General features: G+C 40.6%; 1 protein-coding gene across 1 annotated transcript in view; it reads left to right on the top strand.

Annotated features, from left to right (window-relative positions):
* Positions 1–2,472: 2,472 nt before the first annotated feature.
* Positions 2,473–21,502, top strand: part of LOC118117009 (SAM and SH3 domain-containing protein 1) — a 48,026-nt gene continuing 28,996 nt past the window's right edge. Inside the window, exons 1-2 of the mRNA XM_035169025.2 lie at positions 2,473–2,623; positions 4,501–5,148. Of these exons, the coding sequence (XP_035024916.1) occupies positions 4,666–5,148 (483 nt within the window). The 5' untranslated portion in view covers positions 2,473–2,623; positions 4,501–4,665. The remainder of the gene's footprint in view (positions 2,624–4,500; positions 5,149–21,502) is intronic.

Consider the following 21,502-nt stretch of genomic DNA (forward strand, 5'->3'; position numbering starts at 1 on the left):
GACACAAATCTGACAGTGCAGGTTCAAGGCAACGTGACATACTGTACGCTTGCAGCCATGTTCTTTTCCGACACCAAAGAGTTGCTTAATTTCACAGAGTTGTCTTGATTTTCCCAAATGGTGTAAGAGTCAGTCTGGATTCCTGGGACAGCACTACTAAGCCAAGAAGTCAACTGTGTGTAGGGGTGAAAATAGATCAGCTTTAGCTTCTTCCTGCAGGCGTGACACCCTCATTGCTGTCCCAGGCTGCTGTTGGCGTGTTCAGACGACAGTGAATTTGAAGAGTTCATTCCAAAATGAGATATCCACCAAAGAAAATCATGTAACAGACTCATGGAAAACGGTCGCAGGCATAAGGTTAAACTCAAGAGATACTGTGAGAAGTTTTGAGACCTTTTCTTAGATTGGAGAGTATTAAACCGTGTAGACGTAGGAGTTGTCGAGTTATCAGTTACACCAAAAAAAACGTTTTCTCCAAGATGGATATAAAGCATTTTGGAATAAAACCCTTCACTTTTAACTGGCTGGTTTTAATCTGCTCTTCTAAAAACTACTGAGATAAACCCATTCAACAGAGCAGGGATGTGGGTTTTGCACTATTTTTTTGTACTTAGAATTATTTTGTTAGTATGATTTTTAATGTGTTAATTCTTTCGTGTCCCATTTTCTTCTTTTTTGAAAGGACCAAAACATGACAGAACCTATGCTTATCTATGTCATTTGCCAATTATGCTGATTGCTTCACTCTCAGATTTGTTTTCAATGTAAGGTTAACGATACTACGATATATTTATATATTTGAAAACAATATATATATATATATATATATATATATATACTTTTAATTTCAAGAATTATTTAAAATGACAACCTTTAATGTAATCTTTGGGATAGAAAAACTCAACATCAATGTCCAAACAATGGTTGTGCATAATTGTCCATGCTCCAGACTGGACAGTGAACATTTCTGGTTATATATTGAACACGCTCATCTCAGATTCAAGCTCTGCTACTGCAGGAGGGTCGTCTCCTCTCACTGGGCCACTGTGACTTTCTAAAAAGTGTGGCCTCGACTTTAAAGTGCTTCAGTTCGCAACATATATGTCCTAAATGGTCTCTTATTGCACATTGAAGGATGCATGATATTAAGTGTTTACAAACTTGAAACAACCACGTATTATCCCTCTTAGAGATTGTCTGTTCTGGCATTTGTATTTACCACCATGTTGAACAAAACTCAAGTTCTCACCACACATCAGACGCGTCTCCATTCTTTCTCTTTGTTTGATCATGCCATGTGTGTCAAGTGTGAGAGATTATATTTATTTTATCGGTACATCTGTTCATGTTACTTGTTCTGCTTCATGAAAACTCTTGCTTTCAGTGCGCTGTAAAAATGCATTGAAATGGAGACTCGACTCACGGCAGCGTGCAGGAGAGCTCAAGGGTTTCTCACTCGCCATATACTTCCATCCATCTGTCTTCTGGGATGAATATCTGTGGAGTTGCAGTATTTTCTCATAGTAGGCAATTTTTGTACAGTTTTATTAAACAAATTTCACATGGATGTCTGACTTAATCTGCTGCCACAAACAATTTAGACTGTAGATACAGTATATATATATAGATATTATTGTGCAATGGAAAATAAATGTAAAACCAATCATAACATGTTTTGTCTTGTGTTTTTTTGATTCATGTGCTCTTATTTACTCTCCCGACTTAATTTGTAAATGAATGCTTCATTGGCTCAAATATGGATAGTGTTTTTCCAAATGTGCGTCCATAGGTCAGAGGTTGTGTCAGCTATAGATTATAGATCAAGCACACTGGGAGGGATGTCCTTTTGCCTCCTTGACTCATGGTTGTTTATGCAAAAGTAGAAAGATGTTTTAAATTTTTTTAAGATACTTTTTTTAATCTCAACAAAGTAGCAGCAATTATTTTTGCAGACCCTTGTCAGATGGCCAGAAGCCTAAAATATTTTTGTACATTTTCTTATTACCATTTTTCTACCCAGATATACATATTCAATGACGCACCATATGCTCTCTATCCAGTTATTTATTCATCTCTCTCTATCTCTCTCTATTCATCTCTCTCCATCTCTCTATTCATCTATCTATCTATCCATCTCTCTCTCTCTCTCTCTATCATCTATCTATCCATCTCTCTCTCTCTCTCTCTATCATCTATCTATCCATCTCTCTCTCTCTCTCTCTCTCTCTCTCTCTATCATCTATCTACCCATCTCCCTCCCTCCCTCTCTCTCCTCTCTCTCTCTATTCATCTCTCTCCATCATCTATCTATCCATCTCTCTCTCTCTCTCTCTCTCTTACAAACTAAGTACCTAACAAAATCGAATAACCTACTTGTACTCGTATTGTGTAAGTATTTCATTTTATTTCATTGTGTCTCCTCCGTGTCCCAGAAGCCCCTGCAGGTGGCGCTGGTGTCCTCGGCGGGGTCTTCTTCTCTCCAGCAGCAGCAGCCGCCGCCGCAGCGGCAGCATCCTCCTCCTCAGACCGTCTGAGGCGGCGGACTGAGCGGAGCCACGAGCAAAGTTCAGAGGGTCTGAAGCCGGAGCACAAAGTCCAACCACAGCAAGTCCTCTGCGAACAGGTAGAGAACAAACATTACTTCACTATTCTTCCCTGTACGAGCCTTTTACTCCCGTTTCCTCCATGTGTGTAACGTGTATTTACCGCTGGGGCTTCGGCGACAACCTCGTAATTGTTGCCCCGGGTTGAGTGTCGGATGGACCGGGGGCGTCTCGCCTCTCTAACGGTTGCGGTGAATGAGACAAAGAGGATGGAAGCAGCGGGAGAAGAAGCCAACTGTTACCGTGCCCCCCACACCCCCCGTCCATCCGAAGCACCCTCATTCAGCGTGGGGGAGATTTTATAGAAACCTGCTCGACTCGGCTTTTCTAACCATAACTTTAGGATTCGGTCCATCAAGGGGAAGCTGCTGAAGTCAGTGACCCTGGAGTCACCTGACCCTGAACTTCGTGTTGGACTTTAAAACAGCACAGCCTCTTTGATTAGCTTTGACATAAGTTCAATTACATTTGATTTGTATTTCGCCAAATAACAAAATACATGATCTCAAGGCACTTTACGACATTACAGAGGATCCCATCAACTGTGAGCAATTGGCGAATGTTAATTAGGTTTGTCTCTTGTTGAGGGTTAAAGGGAAAGTTAACCCAAAAATTTTAATTCACTCATTATCTACCCACTAATATGCCGATTGAGGGGTGGGTGTCAAAACCCACGGTGTAAATGAGGCCATATCGAGTCAAATTTGAAAGTCGAGGCTTACGGACACCACAGGTTCTTCTGTTGTTTTATTACATTTTAAGAATCGGTCGCCATTTACTTCAATTGCATTGGATTTGCCTGCAACTCTGTTTACCCCTGAAACCCTTGAAGTGTTTTGTGGACTCCACCTCCGTCGGCATAGAGGTGAGTAGATAATGAGTGGATTTTCATTTTTGGGTGAATTATCCCTTTAAGTACAGGGGGTGTTGCACCTTGTTAAGCCCTATGAGACAAACTGTGATATGTGAACATGGGGAATACAAATAACATTTGATTGATTGATTGAAAAAAATGTGGGCAGCCATGTGCCTCAACCAGTTGGGGTGTGCGGAGGAAAAATGGGGTAGGAAATGTTGAAGGTCGGTGTCAACAAACGACCCTGAAACTGATCCCGATGAAGAAAACCTTCGCAGTGGCGCGTCTGTTTCAGCCAAGGTTTCCCAGATTAAACGGCTTCTGGGCGGCTGCGGCTCAGGAGGTTGAGTGGTTCGATCTCAGTCACCGCCGTTCAAGAGTCCCTGGGCTGCACATAGATGCACTGTATGAATGTGGGAATGGCAACACTGTAGTTCAAGGGCACGAGGAAAATGTTGGAAGAAAGGAGATGCCTCCAGGAGATTTCAAAGATCCGGGTCAACAAACAACCCTGAAACTGTCTTTGCACAAGAAAACTAGTGCATCTGTTTCTCCTTATGTCACCCATATTAAATGGCTTCTGGAGGCTGAGTGGGTCAAAGACCAGAAGGTCGATGGTTCTATCCCAGTCTGCCCCATTCCCTGTGTCCTTGGGCAAGAAACTGAACCCAGATATTGCTCCTGATGGCTGTGTGTGATAGAGTGCTGCACATAGATGCACTGTGTGAATGGCAAAACTGTATTGTTCACACGTTCACAAATACACAAATATTTCCGAGGCGATGAAAAAACTTTCACTTCCTGTGGTGTGGCAAATTGCAAGGTGGCTTCACGTTGAGTTCAACTTTGGTGAACTTTGACCTGCGATATTTGTTTCACCTGTTTCACCTTTCACCGCGTATAGTGTGTCCGTGCGCAACAGCGGTTTGAGTGGTCATCAAGACTAGAAGTGTTCATCTACCATTCTGACTATCAAAGGTGTTTCATTCAGCATCTACCTACATCATAGTCTCTAACTTTTTGTTTGCTCTGTTTTCTAAGGCTCTTCCAACGACTATTAGATGTGTCTGCTTTGGAGAATTGACCCCAGAACTGTGTGTAACGTGGGGATTACATGGGTCACAGCGCTGGAGAGCCTCAGCAGCAATGTGAATGGAGATGATGGTTTGCACCTAAGGTAGAGGCCTCCCTGCATCCTGTCTCAAGATGAGCCAGGGGCCAAACCTCGTGCTCGAGTGGCTCTCCAAGCTCGATCTCTCCCAGTACGTGGAGGCCTTCATAGACAACGGGTACGACGATTTGGAGGTCTGCAAGCAGATCGGGGAGCCGGACCTGGATGCCATAGGTGTCCGCATCCAGTATCACAGGCACAGGCTGCTCACAGCGGTGGAGAGGCTGAAAGAGGAGGAGAATCGAAAAGCAACGGGTTACTATTTCACCTTAGAGCCTCTGGACGCCTCTGCCTGTCACCACACCTCACAATCAAACCGAGAGGATGACTTCCTGACGCTGGGGTCACACACGGGGACCACAGGAGTTCACCAGGTCTCCTGCCCTGGAAACCATAACCTGCGATACACAGATTGTAATGACTTTGTGACTTATCCCAAACTGAAGCTGAAGGTACTGATAAGGGATAAACTCGCTAAAGAGGGGATTAACCTTGGAGAAGCACCGTACACCCACAAGGTAGGACATTTTTGTTTCGTTTTACGCTATGTTGCTTGCTTTTAAAGCGCTGTCTCGTTGAATTTTATATGCTCACTTTGTTATGTAAGCGATGAAGAGTGTGTCAAATCTCTTTGATGGTGCTGACGTGCAGTGATTCTTCTCTATCTCTCCATTGATGCTTTGGTTTCTTCGGCAAAGGAAAAGATTCAGTGAAGTGTTGTTAAATTTCCTGCCTCTTAATTTGCTCTAAACGTTTTCACACTAGGGCCCAAGTTCAGTTAAATTAATTAATTAAAATTTAATTGCATTGGTGGGTGCTGAGTGGAACCATACCATGGTGGTGTGAGTGTAAACGGTTGTTTTGTCTCTGTGTGTTTACCCTGCGATTGCTACTCGTCCTCCCTACCCTGCATCTCACCGGCGAGGTCAGCTGGGATTGGCTCCATCTCTCCCCGCGACCTTCAAAGGATAATAGATAATGGATGGATGGATGCACTGTAGACCTGCTTTCTAACTGATATTTCATTTTGTCTCTTTGCTCCATTTCCTGTCTCATGCATGTCTGTAGTTTCCCAGAATCATTCAACTTTCAATGAACTTGCGTGAACTTTCAGACTTCAAAAAAAGGTTTTTTAGGCACATAATTGCAGAATGTTTTGGTCTTAGAAGAGTTTAGAGCTCAGAGTGTCTGTGCTTTAAAAAAACACTGCTAATATTTTTGACATAATGTCAAGGGCGCCTGTGACTCAGGAGGTAAAGTGGGTCGCTCATTAGTTCCAAGGTTTGATCTGCATGACGGAAGTGTCCTCGAGGGAGATGCTGAACATCATTGCATGCGATTGGTTCGAGCAGTGTGTAGGCGAATGAGTGAAAGGCACTTGATGAAATTTAAATGGCTTTTGATCAATTGGAGGAAAAGGAATAAACCAGAACTCAAAATGCTGTAGCTCCAGACAATCAGAAAACAGCAGGGTTCTAACTTGTGTTAGACATAAGCCCCATACCTCATAGTTAACACATCCCAGCATGTTGTCAAGATCTCAAAGCCCTCTGACCTCGGCAGGGAGAGGTCAGTAGGGCGATGGATCAGTTCGCTACAGCGACAGATGTTTACTCTGGATGAATGACACATTTACTGATTGTATGGCATTTTGTTTCCGGGGATCCTCTCTGTTCTGACAACAGTCCAGTCTGTGTTGCCTGCAGACAGTGCAGAGATTTTTTGTTAATGTAATTGCACAGAGTAGTCAGTCCACATTGGTATTGACCAAATCCCTTAATATACTCAGCGAATGTTCTGAGGCCAGTGCGATGAGGAGCTGAGTGGCAACAATCTGTCGCTATCATTGAAGGATTCTGGATTTTATTGTGTCACAGAAAAAAGCTGTCTGCCAGCAGACACTACTGGTGGGGATATGATTCTGTTTCAGCTGTATTGTAACAGACTGTCAGACTGAATCCCTGCTAAGCAGCACTGTTGGAAACCACCCGAGAATATCTTTACACATCCAGACCGATGACACAGTTTAGGTTGTCAGCAGTGGCACTCAGCCAAGAGAGAACTTTTTCTTTCAATGCACATTCATCCTCCTCTTGGTTTTGTCTTTCCTCAGCTGATACAACTCTAAAACGCTCCTCCTCAATAATTAACGAATGTGGTCTGAGGGCCTGACGAGCCAGAAGCAGCTTTCCAGTTTGACTCAACTGATCTTTTTGTCACAACAAATCATAGAGAATATTAAGCCTAAATCAAATTAGTGTGGATTTTCCCAAGCCTTCCTGTGGAAATTTTCCCATTTACCATATTCTAATTTATTTTAACCATTGCCATCTATTTGGAAAAGTTGATTTAATTCCTCTGTCGTGCCATAAGCTTTAAAATTGTTGCACCATACCTATAAAACGGGTTGGTTCTAGCCAGTTTCACAGCTTCAAGCATATGCTGTTCATGAAAGATTCAGAGGCTACAAACTAGTAAGTGCAAAGGCACTTTGTGGTTTACTTACCACGTTTTTGTAGGTTTCAAACCAATAGTAGCACAGTTGGATTCAACGAAAAAAACAATCCAAAATTCTGCAGCCCTCGAGTCAGTACAGTCATACAGGGCTTTAAGTTCATTCACAGGGCAAAACCTACGAATCGCACTTAAATAGACTTTACTCCAGTCAATGGGATAGTAGCTATACTCAAGCTCTGGGAGTTATTGAATGCCGCCTCTACAAAGTAAAAAACAGCCTCAGTATCAAAGTCTGGCACGATGTTGTGAACATCTGGGGTATTATATCATCCTCCCACATTTCAGTAGGAAGTGAGCCAAACTTTTCGGCTCATAAAGTTCGGCCCTTTAGATCCTTCTCGGTACTTGCATTATGAAAACAAACGTGTGAGTATTGAGCACCAGCTTGTTTCACAGCAGCAGAGAGCTGATTTAAACAATCAGGTCAGAGTGGTCAGCTCTGCGTGGTAACAGCCTTTTGGAGCAATTTGGCTTTTCAGGTTCATCAGATCTAGTCCATTAAACAGTTGCAGGAGGCAGGTATGTAGGCCAACCGGGCCCATTTTCTTACCAGGAATAGCAGCAGCTTCAGGCTAAGTCTTACTGCCAGTAAGACTTTTTTTTAATCTCAAATTCCAGCAGAAGTTAGGCTATAACAGTAAATTATGTGTTTTGGTTTGTGATTAGATATAGTTCGTGATTTTCGGTTCTCTGCCAAGGAGTTTATGTTTTTATGTTTGTTTGTCTTGTTTGTTTGGATTATGCAAAAACAGATTTCCACAAAACTTGATGGAAGCATGCGACATGGATCATAGCAACCCATTAAACTTTGGAGCAGACCCAGGCTTTTCTTATTTTTGTGAGATACATTGTTTTTTGACATTCAAGTAATAATTCATGGATTTTGATGAGAAAAACAGGCATATTTATTCAACTGATATTTATGAGTGTGTAAAATTCAGTGCGGCTTGATTGACTTTAAAGAGCTTTGGCAGAGATATGTGCTCAACTGAGTGCCATTCTATAGTTGCACTTTAATCCATAGTATAATTGTTGGGCTTTTCTGTTCCTTTCAGCCAAAATGATGTCAAGTGGTGTCAGGGCGCTGTCACAGAAATGTCATGTAAAGTCTGTGTTGTGTCTCATTACCACAAGTTAGATTTTCCTATAGCACAGGAATGAAGGCAAAATATTGGCATCGACCTTTTGTTGAAGGGTGAAGACATTTTAAAACTCAACATACATATACACATACAAATACCATGGAAGCTCTCCCTATTTTGCTCTTTTTTGCTCTGATTGATACATTTTATTGGAATGAAGTGCTTATTGTCATACCTTCCAAAAACATATTTTTTTTAAATATAAGGTTATCTTACATTGGCCTTGATAGTTTGCTCTGTGTGAGATCAGAAAGCAGTATGGCTTTTCCCCGGGGGCTGTCTGCAGTTCGCGGATGGCAGTGGTTTTGATCTGCAGTCCCACTATGCCGCAGTCTGGGTTTGATAGTGCAATCAATTCCCAATGAGTAATGTGCTTCTCTGACTATACCTCGCGCATGACTAGTTCATGCAGGCCCGCCGGACCTATTGGGGACTTTGAGAGTGCAGGAGAAAAAGAGTTAATGCGATTAAAGCTGGTTGAGCTGTAAATGACCTGAACACTGGCACCACGACAAGTGTTTCACTGGAAGTGTATTAGGGATTTTCCAAAAAATAGATTTCACACAAAGGCAACATGGAGAAGCAAAATCTGGCATTAAAATAAAAACTCCCGTGAGCTTGTCTCTCACCAAAGTAGAAACTAAACAAACATTTCATAGCCAGATGCTGCTTTAGTCGAGCTGTAAGTGCTTTAGTAGAGTCTTGTCATCACATTTTACACTCTAGTATTTTGAGTTCACAAAAACTAGACTGGATCTAGTCATAATTTAAGAGTTTAGATTTTAAGTTAAATTCAAATCTTAACACACCCTGTCGATTTGAACTCAAGTTGTTAACTTCAGTAAGAGCACATCAAGATGATTAACAAGCTTTCTAGGGGAGTGTCACATGATAAGCTTTGTACCTTAACAAAAACACATTCATTACATTGTTCATGCCCCACCAACCCTGATTGGTATTGTCCCTTTTTAGTCGTCTTAACAATGTGCCTCAACTACCCAGAAGGCCTCATTGCAGTTCCTGGCCTGAAAAACATCTCAGAATAGGGAACAAATCTTAGTTGTTCAGAAGATTTCCCTCTGTTGCTCTGCCAGAGGATCGGAGGACAAGAAAAACCAGCAAGCGCCCTTTTTGACAGAAGAAAAGCCTCTCTGAATAGAGCCTGGCAAAATACAAGCTCTGCAGCAGCTGACAGCTGTCCCTGCCTTTGTCGCTATAAAAAGGACACTGAATAGACATGTTTTTATTGAAAAAAGTTGGTTTTAAAACACCAGCCTTAGTTTCCCCATGAGAACCAGTGCAACATAATGAGGGACAGAAAGGGCCTGTAAATAAAGGAGAGAGGTGATTTTGTAGTTTAATGGTTGATAACATCAATAGTTTCCTTTTCCCTGCTTCTCAGCCCCTGATAACCCTGATCTGGATGAGTGGGTTCAGATAATGAAAGAGATGTTAATGTGTAGTCTAATGTGCATGTCTGGTAAGATTCCTGTTAAGCCTGACAATGTAAATATAAATAAATATTGCAGGATTTTAATTGTTGATAATTAATGACAGTAAAATAAAAAAAATACGGTGTTGAAAATCGGCTTAAGCTTCTACTAATTTGTGCTAGCTATGAGGGATGCACTGATTCAACCCACTGGATCTCTGTCAGAGTCAATACAGGCCTCATTAAGTGGATCAATCTTTTAAATCATGTGTTTTGCTTTCCATTACATTTACTGAGACTCAGCGGGCTCCCAACACAGTTTTCGTGTCATAGCACTCCCCTCATGTGAGTTCCATGCATTGTACAATATACAGATTTCAATTTTGAAAAAAGATTTGTAACTAGAATCGACAGATGGTTTAAATTGAGTGATGGAATTTAGATTGTCAGAGCAATGCATCCATAATTATCACTTATACTGTTTGCTTCATTGTTTAACTACCAGTTAAGTTGGACGTCTCAGTGGTTATTAAGGTCAGGCATAAGAAAAAGATGAGGGGGTAAAGGTTTTTGTTTTTTATTTCGAGAAAAACGTCAATAAGAAAGTCGAGAATGAAGTAAAACTAAATCGTATTTTTACGATTTCAAGATTCAAGTCGAACTTTTGAGAAAGGTTACCACATACTGTTCAACTACCTCTACATGACGTGTGTCGATGAATTGATGAAATCGTTCTTCAGAATCAGGAAATTCTTTCACTCTTATCACATAAACACAATGTGGTGATCAGTGTTAGATCTTTGAAGAGACTGTGGCAAAAACTGTCCAGAGGGAGAAACCATACAAGCTTGGAAACATGGAACACTGGAGCAGCAAATTCCCAACATGCATCTACTGTATGTTCGTTTGAGTGCACGAATAACAATCATAGATTTGTATCGGGTCATGTTGCCGTGTGATCCTCCTATTAGAATGTCCTTTCTCCATTACCACTGTCTCCTTGCTCACCATGTAGCGTACTGTAGGGAAGGTCTACTTATGGACTTTATGCATGTTGTGTCAGTATGGATTAGGTCAAACCAGTGGGCCATTACAGGAATATTGCTGGATTATTGCACTGATGGTGCTGTCGGGGGGTTGCCCAGTCTTGCACAGTGCACTCAAAGGCTTAACATGCCATGAACACCCTGGTCTCTTATCGTTTGGGATGTAGTAAATTCCTTGTTATTCATGGGGTGGCCACTGCCTCCTCTAGTGAAGATGCAGCATGTATGAAACAACGAGGATAGCTGTCACTGTACCAGCACATATTCAGCCACTGCACATTACATCACGTCTAAGTGATATCACAGATGCAAATGCTATTTACACAGGGAATACTGTGTTATGTATAATGTAAACCCTCATGCTAAGCAGGGCATAATCGCTGACCTATATTTATGAATTTAAGATTAGAATTGTCCAGGGTCAGTGGACTGGAGGTTGAGGAGAGATGTATCGAGTAGCTCATTGTTCTCTATATGTTCTGTACAGTGTATATACCACAGTATATAAGCTCAAGGAGGAAGGGTGTTATTTTTGATTTCATTGGATTAATTTGTGCAGTTGTTTTGTGTCAACATTTCCCTTAAGCCCTGTAGATATTGAAACACCCCTCAGCCTCCAGCCCTTTACCTCTGTTGCTGCCTCAGCTTTGTATAACAATGCTAAGCAGCTCTTTGAAACTATCTGGCACTCTCTGAATTTAAATCACTGAGAAAGCCTCCTTCGCTTTGAGGCAGTTGGACTGAGGGAGGAAGTTTGACTCAAGTCTGAATCGGAGCAAACACCGAGCTCAGCCCTGAATGCTTTGAACTGCTTTTCTTAATCACACTATACCTGCCCTGTCTGGGACGTAAATATCAACCTTCTGTCGTTGGCATATAACGCAGTTTGAAGTGTCCACATCCCTCATGGTCGCCGGGAATATGTAAAGCAGACACAAATACTGCATGACATTTATGTTTTTTGATAATGATTCATTTCCTTAGTTCTTCTGAAATGACGTGTTACATGAATGGTGCTTTGTAGTATGGTATGAATTTGTTTGAGTAAAGATGTTTTCTGAGTGCCTGCTCTGCCCCAACCCGCCTCTCTGCGAGTGTTGCGTCACCACCAGGCACTTGAAGGTCTTTGAGCCTCACTACTTTGACCTTGATCACATTCCATTACGAGGGTCTATCCATCTCTCCGCTGGTCTATTTTTACCCCGTGTGCAAGATGGGCCATTTCAGCCGGGGTCAGCGAATATTTTCAGTCAGTCAAGCAGAGGAATTTAAATGCTAAAGGTAAGAGGTGAGAGAGACGCACTATCGCTCTAATGCAGCTATGTTTCTTTTGTGATTTATTTATGTTACTGTGAAGTTTTGTAGTTTGCATATAGTCACACTTGGATATAATAAATTCAAACTAATGTACCTAATACAATTAATATGAATAATGCACAAACTAATTAAAGGAAAAACCTGAAAAAATTACTAGAAAAACAGTGACAATGCAGGAGGGTTCACTGAGAGGACTGACGGTGCAAATGGTGTGATTCATTCGCCATTGGCCTTTGCAATCATCACATCTTAATCCAGTTGAATAACTTTGGGAGACTTTGGACTGACAGGTGAGACAGCGTTTTCCATCACCATCCTCAGAACAGAAGAATAATGTTTCATTACTCCAGTAGAATTCAGTCACATTCACACTGTTCTGATATATAATATACATAATGTACGATGTCTATACAATGTATTGGCACATTGTTAAAATCGTATGCAATTTATGAGTTTATCAGTTTAGGACCAATGGTTTTGGATTGACCAAACTGCCAATGAATTTATAAATAATAATTCACCTACACTTTAAGTGTTTTAAATTGGAACAAAAGGCTGAAAAGAAATGTAAAATTGTTTTTCAGGATATAATTATCACATTACTTATAATATAATTATGGCATTAAGAGAAAACGTGTTTTTCACATCTGCCTCTAGTTACTAGATGTTTTGTCCATCCCTCCATCCATCCCTCCCTCCCTTCGAGTTGTGCAGCAGGTAAAGCATGTTGGTCCAAATGTCCCTCACCCCGGTTCCTCCTTGGGAGCCCCAAGGTGTTCCCAGAGCAGATGTTCTCCCTGGACAGATGTTCTGTCAAGTCTCATTAAACCAACATGAACCAACCTCAGCCTAACTAAACTGTCTAGACACCCTGAGGCAGTCAGAAATCCATCATGACTTCTGTGTCTGTAACAGTGAAACACCTTTTTACATGCCAGTAGAAGGGATTTTCACTTTCATCATTAGAGATATCTTTCTATCTTTTGATATATAGGTCATGTATGGATTGCAGCTTATAGACTGTTTACATGCTGACAATCTCTCAGGACGTTAATGCTAATTCCACATGGGACATTTGAATAATCAGACTCACTGCTCACCTTCTATGCCAATACTTGGCCCATTTACAGATAATAGAGGTAAATTTTGGCGCTCATGCCATGATGTGATGACATCCCCACATTTGGTTAAAATCTGGTCAGAGGCATGCGTGGTAAGAATATTAATTTGTGAGCTGCACATGGAGGATAAAAACAAATGGATTTTTAAAGTCAGAACATTTCTAAAACACTTCACTTATTTAAACCCGACCAGATCTGTCTGTGAGTCTTTAATCCAAGCACGAGATATATGAGGACTACCAGTGAATTTCCTTCCCCACCCCCACCCCAGCCCCTCACAGACACAGTAGATTTAACGTTGCCTGCAGCTCATTCAAAATGCAAAAGAATGAAAAGGAAGCAGGCGACACACAGTATAGTAACCACATCAAATCTCTGCAGCTGTTTAGCTGTTGGATTTAGAATTCATTCATGACCTTTTCTTTGCAGGTCAGATAACCACTTAAAAACCCGTAACACCAAAAGACTTTCTCTTGAATCATGCCCTTCAGGCGAACATGAGTCGACTACATCTCTCAGGTCTGTCTGGCACCTTTAATGTGTTTTTTTACTCCAGAATATGCACAGGTCAAAGTCTAAAACATTAGATTTGTCAGGTAGTGTGGCGTCCTGTCAACACTGCAACACTAGACAGTCAATTATTAATTAAAAAACAAACAACATTAATATTTTTTTCATAAACCAGGTTAACATTTTATAAATGTGTCTAGTGATCTTTCAATTCTGTTGACAATGATTTGTGTTTTTTCTTTTTGTTCTGTTACCATCTCCACAATCTCTCTGTACTTGAATATGCTTCCAAGTTTGCTTTGACTGAGATGACTGAGAACATTTTTGTTTCAAGCCGGGCAACAACAATAGTGAGAACATATACATGAAGCAAAGTGCCAACATATTCTGTCACAACTCTCTACTTACCTTTAAATTTTTATATCAAGTTCTGTGCGGCGTCTGTCTCTTTGCATGGCATTCATAAATCAAACACCAAGGTTTCGCCTTCTTATTCATTTGGGGAAGTGTTAACCTTTTGAATTCAGTTTTAGTGTTGAAACTCCCTCTGAAAACTGTGGGGACTACACCAACCAGTGAAGTACGTGTGTCCAACAGTTCCTTATTGTAATTCGAACCTTACATTTTAAATTTGACGGATCCCTGACTTGTTTTAGGCGAATCCAACCACCAACAGATTACTGTTCCCACTGACAACACCACATCAGGCAACTGTAAGAAAAGCAATGAAAGAAATACCATGAGTTTACGCAAGTCAAGAAAGGATTTGGTTATTCTTGTGTTTTATTCCAAGAGAGAAAGTCACTGCATCTTCCCTGTTTATACGGACCCTGTCCAGGATTGTAAAGATCATTTCACACTCAGTGTTGTGGGTTAAACCCACAACTGTGGCGAGCCCCAGGGTGCAAGTGGGTGAGCGAGACAGACAAACTGAAATAGAAACGTAATTTAGTGCTGTCTTTATCTAGAATGCCATAACTGTGTGTGATTATATATCGTTGAGCAGTGATATATATATATATATATATATATATATATATATATATGGAACTACAATGACCTGGAGTGAGAGCATTACCCAGCACTGACGGGGTCATACAGAGGTTGAGCGCATATTGAACAGTTATATTTATATCTGCCAATGAGGTTATGTTTTTACCCCTGTCCGTTTGATGGTTTGCTTGCTTGTAACCCAGATTACACAAAAACTACTAAATGGATTACAATGAGACTTATTGGAAGGATGCAGTACAAGGAAGGGAAAAGCCAATTATATTTGGTTAGATCCAGGAATCTATTTCATTTTCTTTAACAATGCGAGATGGGGCTTTTTTACAACATTTTCTCATGGAATAATTCATCGATCTTGATGAAAAAAAATCAGGGAACTGATTTCTAAAGCCGTTTTCAGAAATGAGAATTGATAAAGTCTTGAGAATTGGGTACAGACTTTACCCGCTGTTTGCTTTTCACACATGCACAACTCAGCGGGAGATTCTCTGCACAGACGCTTTCACATCGGCAACAAAACCTTGGAGAGGCGAGAGGTAACATATTAATTCCGCTGTGGAGATCACATGATTTTCTTTACAGCACACAGACAACGGCGTTGACTCTTGTCACCAAAAACTCGCTTGACATCTTCATCCGTGTCCTCTACGTGTATGACACCCCCACTCGCTCTCTGTGAATCCAGCAGGGAATCCCTTCCCGTGTTCTCACGTCGAATTCTCCAGACTTTCTGCAGATTTAATACTTCGTGGGCCAGACAGAGAAAGTGCGCAGAAACTGGGGATATTCTCATTCAGAGATTTCTGTTCACACATGCACCTCTTCCGGAGAAAGTGCGATCTGTTCCTCTTTTCTGTGCATATGCGTTTGTACGCCGGGTGTTGGACAGTACTCATTTATAAAGACATTTAAAAAAAAGGATTGACTGTATGTGGCTGTGCGTCTGTGTATGTGTTTTCTTCCACAGTCTTTAAAAACTTTTTTTCTTTTCAGATTTTAAATGAAAGAATGTTTGTGTTGTATGTTGTTTTGGGTTTTATTGTGTTCTTTTCTAATGTCAAACACAGTGCTGTTGTGAAGTAGTGTAGCGGTATTTGCTGTCTCTGAAAGGGAAGGTAACCAAAATGATTGACAACTGCATTTTGTGCTTCCTAGTGTAAATGTGTTGTGCTCTGCAGAGGACAGCAGGGATTCACCTTATACACAGTGTAAAGAGCAGTCACACATTAGTTCTAGTTTGCCTGTTTTTCCAGTGACTGTCGCTGCTGGAGCAGCTTCCCCACAGTGTTCGTTGTTCTTTCCATGCACTGGTAGTCTATAGTACATTTCACAGCTTGGTTTCCATCCAGCTGTGTCGCATTGTAGGGATCAATGCAAGCTGTGTTTCCCACAGGTGGATAATTTGCTTGTGGTGGTGGGTGGCACGGCATGTAACTGATGTACATACAGAGTATCATGCACTTCAGAGGGGGGGAGTGTAACCCACTTTGGCTGCAATTTATAGATGTGCTCTTACAGGAAGACTATTGGAAGAGACTACCATTTACTCTGGATCCCTGAACACCTCATATGCAGGCATAGCAAGGCAGTTGCACACAGACATGCCTCAAGTCATTCAGTTACATGTGAACAAGCTCTTCTAATTTGGAACTGAGTGTTTTTTTTTTTATCTACCTGGGCAGATTTAATATACCAGGGTAGGCCGCCCAAGTAGATCGTATGAATGGGAAACGTTGGCAAGCTCTGCCTATACACGAGGGATTTCATAAACAATAGAACTTGACCTTTCGGGGAGGATATAGAGGATTTCATAGGTGAATGCCAAGGGTCACACTCCTGTAGTGCAGCGACTACTGTATCTTTAGATTATGACCCACTTTCAGCTCCTCAGCAGCTTAGACCCCCCCATCCCTTATAAATTTCATATGACAAAGCAACTGACACTATTGGATAGAATAAACCATGACAAAATGTAAGCTGAGCTGCTTCCCTGGCGACCCAGTTGCATAGAATACGACAGTTCCTGTATTCACTGCCATGTGAAATTAAGAGGATATGATTCTCAATTCATATCCATTTTCCTGCATTGGGTTTCTTGAGAATGGTTAATGTGCATAATCTTACCCTTTCACCATACATAATGTATTCACTCCAAGAAATCCAAGTCCAATGAAGCAGCTATTGTGTTTCTGTTTCTTTTGCCTCAGGTTCAGCCATTGGCCTCTTTTTTTCAGTCTCAGTGCATCATCATATGCTCATCTGAACTGTTAAGTCATCATTTCTTGTGAAAAGTATATATAGAAAAAAAGGTTGTGGCTAGATGATTGTCATTCTCACTTTCTATGAGTTTATATATAAGGATCAGTTGTAAAAATGGTATTCTCTAAAAGCTCCCTGTAACAGAAATCTTTTATGCAACCCCCTCTTTGGTAAATCTAGGCTAGAAACCCGAGCCTGCAATAGAAAACCCTAACAGCCCAGTATTCTTCTGAAAGTAGGAAAATACACGTCATATCCACCAGACTGACTACATCAATGCTAATGTGGTCACGTCTTAGAGAATGCCTAAAAAATCATGAACTGCCTCACTTACACCTTTCAGGAAACATCTCATCCGCTGACTCGGATTGTACAACCATTGAGTAAATCAGACCACAGAGTATATTCAATTTTAATTTCTTCCACATTTTAAATCTAGCCTGACAGAAATGTCTTTTTGGGTAAAAGATTTGTGATACGATTGGTAGATATATATTGAAAAAAAATGGCCTTTATCGAACCCTCATAACAAAGAAAAACCACAATATATTATAATATACTCGTATAGAGACTCATGCAGAGACGCAAATACATAAGTCACAAAATGTATTTGTATATGCAGAACTTGAATTAAGATGCTTTTTCTTAACGTAAAAGGTAAACATAGTTTCACATCTTCTCTGCATTATTTATTATTTGTTTTATTTGTTATCAAAACAGTTTAACACTAAACATAAACATAGATATGATGTGTTTTAATCCATCAACAGATAAATTGGTCAGACTCTGATTGTAGGCCTATGAAACTCTTAACATATACTCCTCACCTATGGGGCTTCTGTACTTTATCTTGTCATGTGGGTATTCACAATAGTGACAGTAGTGGCTGAGAGCACATATCTGGGTTAAGTAAATTTAAAACAAAAGTGAAATTGAGATGTGTGCTCAGAGTGCACATATCTCGAGTGTGGCTTAAGCCAGTTGTTACAGAATAGTGCTGCTATGTGCCAGACATGACAGGTTCAGACTACTCTGCCGGTGTGAGATGTTTCACCTTTGCTGTACCTCCATTAAAAATATATAACTGCTCTGTGTTGCAAATTTTAACAGAGGAGCAAAAGGTAGTCTCCACCTCAGTGTAATAGACTGATGTCACGCAAAAAATCATCACTTTTTTTCTTTTTAACTCTGTTTTACTAGTATATCAAATCATGTAATTTCTAAGATTACGACCACCTGAATATTTTGTGTTGCAACAAAGACGGTATGAGTAAGCTGTCACTCCATGAACTCAAGGAATTTATTCAGTCGAGAATAGTATGTGGACTGTCAGTGCTTGTCTACTTGCATCTACCTCAAACAGTGCGGGCAACAACAAATAAGCAAGTGAACTGCAGCAAACATTGGTTCAAAGCTTTTCTGCTAAACTACTGTATATGGAGGTTATGACATGTAAAATATTTACTTCTGTTAATTCTTTTACATATCAGATATAAATTGGTCAGTAAATGATTAGTTTAAAAGTCTTTTAAGATCTGGACAGACTTGCAACTATAATGTTTGTGAGAAGGGCTGTCAACAAAATATTCTAAATTTGATTCTAAAATAAAATTGAGAAAAAACCCTGCAATCAATTGTGAAAACTACTTGAAAATAAAAAAGCAGCACTACTGCAGTTTTCTGTCTCAGGGCCTGAGCTGCTGCCCTGAATGATGGACAGGAGTCTGACAATATCACTTTCATTGACTGACTGAAAGTGAAATGTAGGTCAAACTGAATTGAATGAATAATTCAACCACAACCGTGTAAAAATGTTGGCAGAGTCTTCAACCAAACTCAGCCACAGAGAGAGGAATTTGCACTTAGGGAAATCTAAAAAACCCAGGGTGGAAATACTTTGGATTTATGTCTTTTGATAATTGAGGAACCTCGAGATAAAGTTGTTTGAAAGATGTAATCATTGAAGAATTTGCTATCTCAAGGCACAAACATTTTTTTTTGGTTCTCATAACTGATACCAGCATTAAACCAGGCAAGCAAATGTACATGTAAAGTGATAATCTATACCCCTCGTTGTTTGGCCGTGGTAGATTTCCATTAACGAGTTAAAGCCGGCTTGGATTTGTGTTTATCCTCTTCTCATCAAGTCTGATCAAGTGCATCCACGCTGCACATATTTCATGGTGTATCTGAATGCATGTGGCAAGTCTTTTAAATAACAGATAGCAATGTTTGTGCTGCCTCAGTGACGGTGAAAAAGCCTGCGCCTTTAAAAAAGCTTCCGAGGAGCAGGCGATGCCTCCTGGGGAAGTAGATGGCAGTGAGCAGTGATCTTTGGTACAATAGTTCATGTGTACTGTACGACTACGACGTGTCCCTGAGGTGAACACTGGGAAGCCAAGGGGAAAGTGATAGTCCTGTAAAAGTATATTTCTGAAGCCATTAGGGTTGGTGTTGTGTTATAAACTGAAAGAATCGGGGCAAACAAAATTGTTGCACTCTGCGCGTTCCTGCATAAGGAGAAATGCCTCTTGTGAATAATTGATTGTCACTTTTTATATCTGTACAGGGCACTGCTGTTTGGGCCTGAAGCGCTTTGGTCAGTTCCCTCACTGCATTTGTCGAGAACTAGTAAAGTTGTTGGTGGTTTCATTCTCCTCAGTGGTGGCTGTTTGGTTTGTAGTCATAGTGGAGGATCTCATACTTCTGTTCTCGTTTGCTTACATTCATACGACTCACTGTTTATTGAAGAGTCTTTGTTGAGAGGACTCACTGAAAGGGTTGTCGCTGCTGGTATGCTTTGTCTTCTTTTGGAGGGACTATTATTCTGTGGGAAATCTGTGAAAAAGTGATCTCATCTCACAATATTTAAGAAAGTGATAAAAATTGATGTATCCGCCCCAAAAGTTGGAAATTTGTGCTGTAGTTTTTTTTTTTATCCTGCTGAAAATGTACAAACTAGCCAATCAACCAACAAGCAGACAGGGGTGTTAATGTGAAACCTAATTAGCGTAATAACCATCCATTAATGTCAATATTCAAAATACACAAACACACAGAGAATTCACAAGTGGTCAAAATAGGACAAAAATCTACAGATCTGGGCTGTGTCATATTAAACAGGCAGAACAAACTGTATAAAGCTAACATGCTTATGTTAAGATAACTGGGATAAACACCCAAATGCTGAAACATGGTCCTCCTGAAACCTCTCATCATCTGCATCATCTCAATTCTCTGTTTGGGTTTTCTCCAGCTATAAACTTAGTGTGACGTTGTGTTGATTCCTCTAAATTCCACTGAGTCTGTGTGCTGGAGTTGTGTTTAACACAGAAAGGACCTGCATGCTGCCAGGGAGCAAACCAGACATGCTACGAGTGTTGTAAACCTCCACTGGTGGTTTTGCCAAGTGGCTTAGTGAAATGTTAAATGAGATGTATTATGATAGAATCGACCCATTCTGCTTAGCACTCAAATGGGCCAAACACGGTAGCTTGGTAAATCACCGTCCCCCAGCCAACACGGTGATATTATACAGCTTATGTCTACGTAGCTTGTCTATGCCACCAGGGGTATTAGTCACTTCCGGAACTTCATGCCATTATTTTATTTGTGGGTTACCTTGTCTTTCCACCAATATGCATAGTAAGTGGAACCTGGGGAACAGAACCAAATAAACTCCTATCTGTTTTTATGTGTTTATCTTTTTTAAATCTGCACCGATGTTCACGCAAGTGTGGAATTAAGTGACTCGATGCAATCAACCGTTACCATCAATTACCATGTGCTTAGGGAATTCCCTCTGGCACACTTCTATCAATTCCATTAAGTATGCCTAAATGTAGCACAGAAATCCTTTCCCCCCCCTATTTAGAATCTTTATAGAACAGTCAGGAAAAAAGGCACTTTTACATTTTCTAAAAGAAGAACGTGATAAATTGCAGACCTGCGACTGCCTCATTGATTGTGCTTGTGCCCTATTTGTTTTGTAATGACTTCCCAGATCATTACTTATTGGAATACAATGCTTTTAACAGAATTATTCATGCTTTAATCAACAAAGACGTGTTCTCAGCCCCATTTACATACGACTCTGTTCTCCCCACATTAACATAATCATGCAAAATCTGGGACATTTGATACTGCATTTAAATAAATGGGCACATGTAGGCACAGTGAGTTTTTCTGGAATTATTTATCAGAACTATGGATATCTCTTGTGGTTGCTTGCATCTACGGTTTGGCGATACGCTGATGTATTTGCCCAGGGGGGAGATATCAAGAAACAGCAACATGCTGAAAAGACCAAGTCTACCGCTGTGCAGCATTATTTGAACAAACAGTCGGATGAAGGACACTTCCAGCTTCTAAATGAAAGAAAATTTGCCCTTTTTAAAGTGTTTGGTCTTGTACTCAATTATGGTTTATGAATCACTTCTCATTAAAAAAAAACAACAACAACTGAAATGGACTTGTTTTCTTCCAATTGCCCAAACCTGTTTGTATCACTGGTCTCA

This window comes from Hippoglossus stenolepis, chromosome 10 (genome assembly GCF_022539355.2).
Source record: "Hippoglossus stenolepis isolate QCI-W04-F060 chromosome 10, HSTE1.2, whole genome shotgun sequence".
Taxonomy (NCBI): domain Eukaryota; kingdom Metazoa; phylum Chordata; class Actinopteri; order Pleuronectiformes; family Pleuronectidae; genus Hippoglossus; species Hippoglossus stenolepis.